The following is a 6,272-nucleotide window of genomic DNA, read 5'->3' on the forward strand; positions in this document are numbered from 1 at the left end:
TCATCCATCCAAGAAAAGCACTCACGTGTATGAAGACGATCACGGAACACAAGAATGCAGGTACTGATATTACCTCATTTATATCTTCTAGTACTTTCCGAATATTACAGTACTTTGAGATTACCTGAAATAATTCGTCTTCATCATTCACAGTTTTTAATTTTTCTTCAAACTGTCGTAGAAACTTGCCACAATTGTTGTACAATACGCATATCATAAAATTTATCGAACAGGGAAAAAGCAAAAATTGGTAAAAATAAAGAAAACTTAAACAAAAGTTACTCAAACAAGAAAGAAATAGTGATTCAATCTTGAAATCAAACTTCCAAATGCTTGAAATGTCATAATAAGCAAAAAATACAGCTGTTAATGAACTGTAAATTAGCAGTGGCATAAGCAAAACTGCTAAAAGAATGTTTATTTTGTAAGAATCATTCAAAGGTGAAGTGAATAAGCTTGAATTGAGGGAATATGTTTTGCTTACAATTTCACGAATTTGCAGTTTTCGCTTATACACTACANCTAAAAGGGGAGAGGAATGAATGTCGTTCCAGTCCAGCCCTAAACAGTTCAGGATGTGCTCAGGTGATGCCTGGGTTTGTTGGCATTTAGAGCAAAGAGGAAAGCAGAAAAAGTGAGACTTTTCAGGTGTCCACTGGCCAGTCGGGATAAGCAATTGTTGGTCTACCTGTCGCCAGGAAGAGATAGAGAGAGTCCTGGTCTTTTATATACACAGTCCAGTCACATTAATGTGACCACCTGTCAAAAGCCAGAATAACCACCTTTGGCAGAGCGGACTGCTACGAGACGTGCAGGAAGAGAGTCAATTAGGTTTCTGATAGTGTTCGCTGGGATGTTGAGCCATGCCGACTCCAGTGCCGTGGCCAGCTGCGCTAGATTACGCGGTTGAGTATCCATGGCACGAACAACCCGATCGAGGTGGCCCCACAGATTCTCGATTGGGTTTAAATCCGGTGAGTTTGCTGGGCAGGGGAGTACGGTAAATTCTTCCTGTTGCTCTTTGAACCACGCACATGCACTGCGAGCTGTATGACACCTCGCACTGTCCTGGTGGTAGATGCCATCATTCTGAGGAAAAATCATTTGCATGTAGGGGTGGACATGGTCCGCAAGGACAGATGCGTACTTGTACTGATCCATCGTGTCTTCCACAATGATGAGTGCACCCAGTGAATGCCAAGAAAACATTCCCCAAACCATAACGCTCCATCTTCCAGCCTGCATCCTTCCGGCAATTGTTGCAGGGTGTTTGATTTCAGACGTTTCACGCCGTATACGCCAACGTCCATCTGTACAATGGAGCATAAAATGTGATTCATCGGAAAAAGCCACCTGTTGCCACTCTGTGGACGTCTAGTTGCGGTACTGGCGTGCAAATTCCAGCTTTCGTCACAGATGAACAGCAGTCAGCATAGGTGCATTAACCAGGCGACTGCTGCGGAGGCCCATGCGCAGCAATGTTCGCTGAACAGTTGTTGAGGATACACTTTTGGTAGCCCCTTGGTTCATCCGGACGGTCAATTGCTCAACAGTTGCACGTCTATTCGTCTGAACGCATCTCCGTAGCCTTCGTTCGCCTCTGCTATCTTTGGCCCGTGGTGCACCACATGTGCCACGCCGCTTGTTTTGTATAGTGCCATTTTGCCATGCACGGTATACTTTTACCACGGCAGCACGCGAACAGTTCACAAAATCAGTCGTTTCCGAAATGCTTCCACCCTTGGTCCGAAGGCCAATAATCATGCCCTTTTGGAAGTCGGATAAATCGCTACATTTCTGCATTGCGCCAACGACTGAAATGCTTTTCGATGCCCTAGGACATCCAATATGTACACTACACTGTAATATGCTGCCACCTGCACTCTGTGATTGGTTATTTCACGTTGACGTCGAAAGTAGGTGGTGGTCACATTAATGTGACTGGACTGTGTAGTTGAGATTTACGTTGATTAGAATTAACAAAGAATATACACTGGAGGATAGGAAAAAAAACCCGCTTAAAAGCTGTTTTATTCGCAATAAAATTTGATTAGAATAAAAGAATCGTTCGGCATTGTCTTCAATATTTAAGCTAAAATAAAGTAAACTTTTCCACAAATATCCATAATTCTGAAAAGCTGGATCTTTGATTTTACTATTATTTTTCGATTTGCAAGACTTGAAGTACTTCATGTTAGAAATAAAAAATAGAAACATCAAACTATTTACTTCAAGGAAGGGCACTAAAAACTTAAAAGAATTTTCTTTTTATCCATCAGAGATAAATAAGTTTAATAGTAGTGAGAATTTTCTTGCATTAAGTAATATAGTTTTTACAATTTTCAAATGAAAATAACCATTTTTAAGGATAAAAATAATTTAACTATTTATATTCTTTTCTGTTGCGATTTAATCAGAACTCTTCCTTTTATCAAAAATTACATTATATAACTTCTAAGTAAATTAAAAAAAAAAAAGCGTTCGGAAAATTTCATAGTTCAAATAAAGATATGAGGACAACTGTGTGAGATCAAGAGCTGAATATACAATAGAAGTAAGAATAAAATATATTTAATGTCTTTTTGCATGCAAAAGATATCAATAAAATTAATGCATTTTCTTTAAGAATATTAAACTATCACGCATTTTTTTCTAGTCAATAAGAAAAATATAATGCAGTTTCAAAAAAGCAAGTTTTTTAAAAAAGCAATTATATAATGAAAAGTCTTTGTCAACTGTAATGTCCATGCAAGTTTTTACATTCGAAACATAATTGATACCAGTGTTTACATGCTATATAAATGCTTGCGTGTTTTATAAATTTAGTCAATAAGACTACTAGATTTGATAGTAAATTTTCTAAAGATATATAAAAAAGTTCTTTACATTACCTAAACAATTAATATTATTTAAATTTTAATCAATAATCAATTTGGATAAAGTTTTTCAATCGTTTTTCTTAAGTAAAGTAAGCCTGTAAGTTTAATTCCTTGAAAAAGTTTCGATATTATCCATCTGGACACAGCTTCCTTTCCCCAAGAAATTGTGTTGGATAAATATAAACCTCAAAATTACTAGCATAGTTTAAAATTTGATATTTCAAGTTTTTCAAAATAATGCTATTTGTTTTTATGCAAAAATCTTCCTACCGGTAACAAATAAGAAAAAGTTTAAGACTTTGTTACTTTATGAATATTAGTGATTATAAAAATGCTACGTAACACTAAAGTTAACCTAATAAATAGTAACCATTTTCATAATCACTGTAAATTACCAGTATTGATACATACCCTACTTTCCTTAAAATACATTATTTAAATTCTTTTCAGAAATGTAGTCGAAAAAGTTTACACTTTAGGGGCTACAAATTAATATTTAAGAGATGAAAAAAAATTATGTCGAAAACTGGCAAATCACGAAAGAAGGAATGAAAGCATCAAACACCCTGAAGAAAATTAAGGGTGTTTATACTAAACGTCTATTAACTCTGCTTCTCCTGGCAATCAAATAGGTTTTCTTGCTCTTTGTTTTGCCTTCTCTATAGTGGTTCGATAGCTTTATACGACATTTCTAAATTTTCCCCATCTTAAATATAAACATGTGACCCATAATGAACGTGTATACTTTTCTATTTTCATATTCATTTTCGACAAGGATTCCAACGAATTATTATTTATGGAGGTCATAAAGAACACCCTCTAAAAATTTCCATGTTCAATATGAATGAATTTTCTATTTCCTCGGAGATGGCATAGTAATTAATCCACATTTTGTTTCAGGGTTGTACCAAGTAAACAAATAAATAATTTGCACATTATTAGTTTAGTTAGAGTTTTGATAAAAGGGAATTTTGAGAAAGATAAAATAATTTACTTAGCTCAGTGATAGTTTTCTTTTTCAAGAATTTATTCTGAGAAACGCTATGATTTTACTACAAATTTGAAATTCATGTTGAAAGTAATAACGCATATAAACTGACTTTTGGGTGATTTTTGTGTCAAAGTTAAAAAGTATATGCTTTTAGCAATATTGAACAAATATACTATGCCATAACAATTGCAATTTTTTAAGCCTATAATTCTTATATTTTACCAGGACGTTGGTGTTTTAAATCTTGACATAGTCAGAAACTTTATAATTATTACAGAGCATTAAATAGTTTGTCACACATCTTCACTTAGAATATGGTTATGAACGCGCGAAAATAATTTTTTACATTTTATATTTATCTAGTTAATGATAAATATTATGTCACTTACAACTAAAAGTATACTATGTTTAATGCTTTATAGCAACAAAGTACTTATGCGCAAAGTACTGCTGCATACATTTTTTAATATCAGTTGATACAGACGTGCGAAGTCCAAGAGGTCGTTTTTAATATAAGTTATTAAAGAGATTTTGCAAATATTACGTTTCTCTTAACTCTAACGTTAACGCTTATTTGAGTTTCACAGCACATGCACGAAAATTAATATTCAGTGCCTTCTACTACAATATTGCTAAGTTGTGGAAAATAAGGTAAGAGTTACGGTTAACGCAGAACAAAAGTTATGAAAAACCTCTCTATTATTACTCTCTAAGCTCCCTATAACTAATTTTATCTAATATTAAACATTCTTGGTAGGCAAATAGTAAAGGTGGTTTGAAAAATATCAATACCATGAAGATGCTAAACTTAAATCAATTCGACAAAAGTTCAAAATAGTTTTGTTTAACAGATCTCTTAAAACATAAAACTTCCATTTATATAATTCCATTCGTTTTTATATTTAAAAACAACAAACCATACGTAAATAACGCACCATAAAGTTGTAGCAAATAAGTTCCGTCATAGTGTATAAAGTGCCACCCAGACATTATAAAACATTCCTTTTTTGCACACGAATGCAGAGCTTCCAATTTTTCATCACTCATTTTAGATGCGAACAAATAAGTATCGTACATTTTACCGAATGTAATTTTAATATTATTACTTATTCGAGGTATGTCAGATGCTGCAAAAGGTAAAGAAACTGAGAGTATAAAGCACATGAATCCATTGTAAGCCACTTCTGAATAAAAGATTGCATCGTTGTCCACAAACTGGCTTAATATCATCCATCCAAGAAAAGCACTCATGTGTATATAGACGATCACGGAACACAAAAACGAAGGTACTGATAGTACCTCATTTATATCTTCTAGTACTCTCCGAATATTACAGTACTTTGAGATTAGCTGAAATATTTCCTCATCATCATTCACCGTTTTTAATTTTTCTTCAAACTGTCGTAAAAACTTGCCACAATTGTTGTATAATACGCATATCATAAAATTTATCGAACAGGGAAAAAGCAAAAATTGGTAAAAATAAAGAAAACTTAAAAAAAAGTTACTTAAACAGGAAAGAAATTGTGATTCAATCTTGAAATCAAATGTCCAAACGCTTGACCTGTCATAATAAGCAAACAATACAGTCATTAATGAACTGTAAATTAGCAGTGGCAAAAGCAAAACTGCTAAAAGAATGTTTATTTTGTAAGAATCATTCGAAGGTGAAGTGAATAAACTTAAATTGAGGGAATATGTTTTGCTTACAATTTCACGAATTTGCAGTTTTTGCTTATACACTACAAACCGCAGAACGATTGAAAGTATATTTATAGTACTGGTACTTTCATATAGTTAAGATTTACGTGGATTATAACTAACATGGAATAAACACTAGAGGATATGAAAAAAACCCCGCACAAAAGCTGTTTTATTCGCAATAAAACTTTATTAGAATAAAAGAATCGTTCGGCATTGTCTTCAATATTTAAGCTAAAATAAAGTAAACTTTGCCACAAATATCCATAATTTTGAAAAGCTGGATCTTTGATTTTGCTATCATTTTTCGATTTGAAAGACTTAAAGTACTTCATGTTGGAAATAAAAAATTGGAACATCAAACTGCTACTGCAAAGCAGTGAACTGAAAACTTGAAAGAATTTTCGTGTTACTCACCAGAGATAAAGCAAATAAGTTTCATAGCAGTAATAGTATTTTCTTGTATTAAGTAATATAGTTTTTACAATTTTCTAATAAAAATAACTATTTTTAAGGATAAAAATAATTTAACTATTTATATTCTTTTCAGTTACGAATTTAATCGCAACTCTTCCTTTTATCAAAAATGACATTTTGCAATTTCTAAGTAAATTTAAAAATAAAAAAAATAACAATTCGGAAAGTTTTATAGTTGAAATAAAGATATGAAAACAACTATGTGAAATCGAGAGCTTCACAAG

At 32.9% G+C, this 6,272-nt stretch overlaps 1 protein-coding gene across 1 annotated transcript; it reads right to left on the reverse strand.

Annotated features, from left to right (window-relative positions):
• Positions 1-1,410: 1,410 nt before the first annotated feature.
• LOC122268773 (uncharacterized) lies at positions 1,411-1,803 on the reverse strand. The gene has a single exon (XM_043039084.2). It carries the CDS (start codon positions 1,801-1,803, stop codon positions 1,411-1,413), a length of 393 nt encoding a protein of 130 aa, XP_042895018.2.
• Between the last annotated feature and the right edge of the window lie 4,469 nt (positions 1,804-6,272).

Source organism: Parasteatoda tepidariorum, chromosome 1 (assembly GCF_043381705.1).
Source record: "Parasteatoda tepidariorum isolate YZ-2023 chromosome 1, CAS_Ptep_4.0, whole genome shotgun sequence".
NCBI lineage: Eukaryota > Metazoa > Arthropoda > Arachnida > Araneae > Theridiidae > Parasteatoda > Parasteatoda tepidariorum.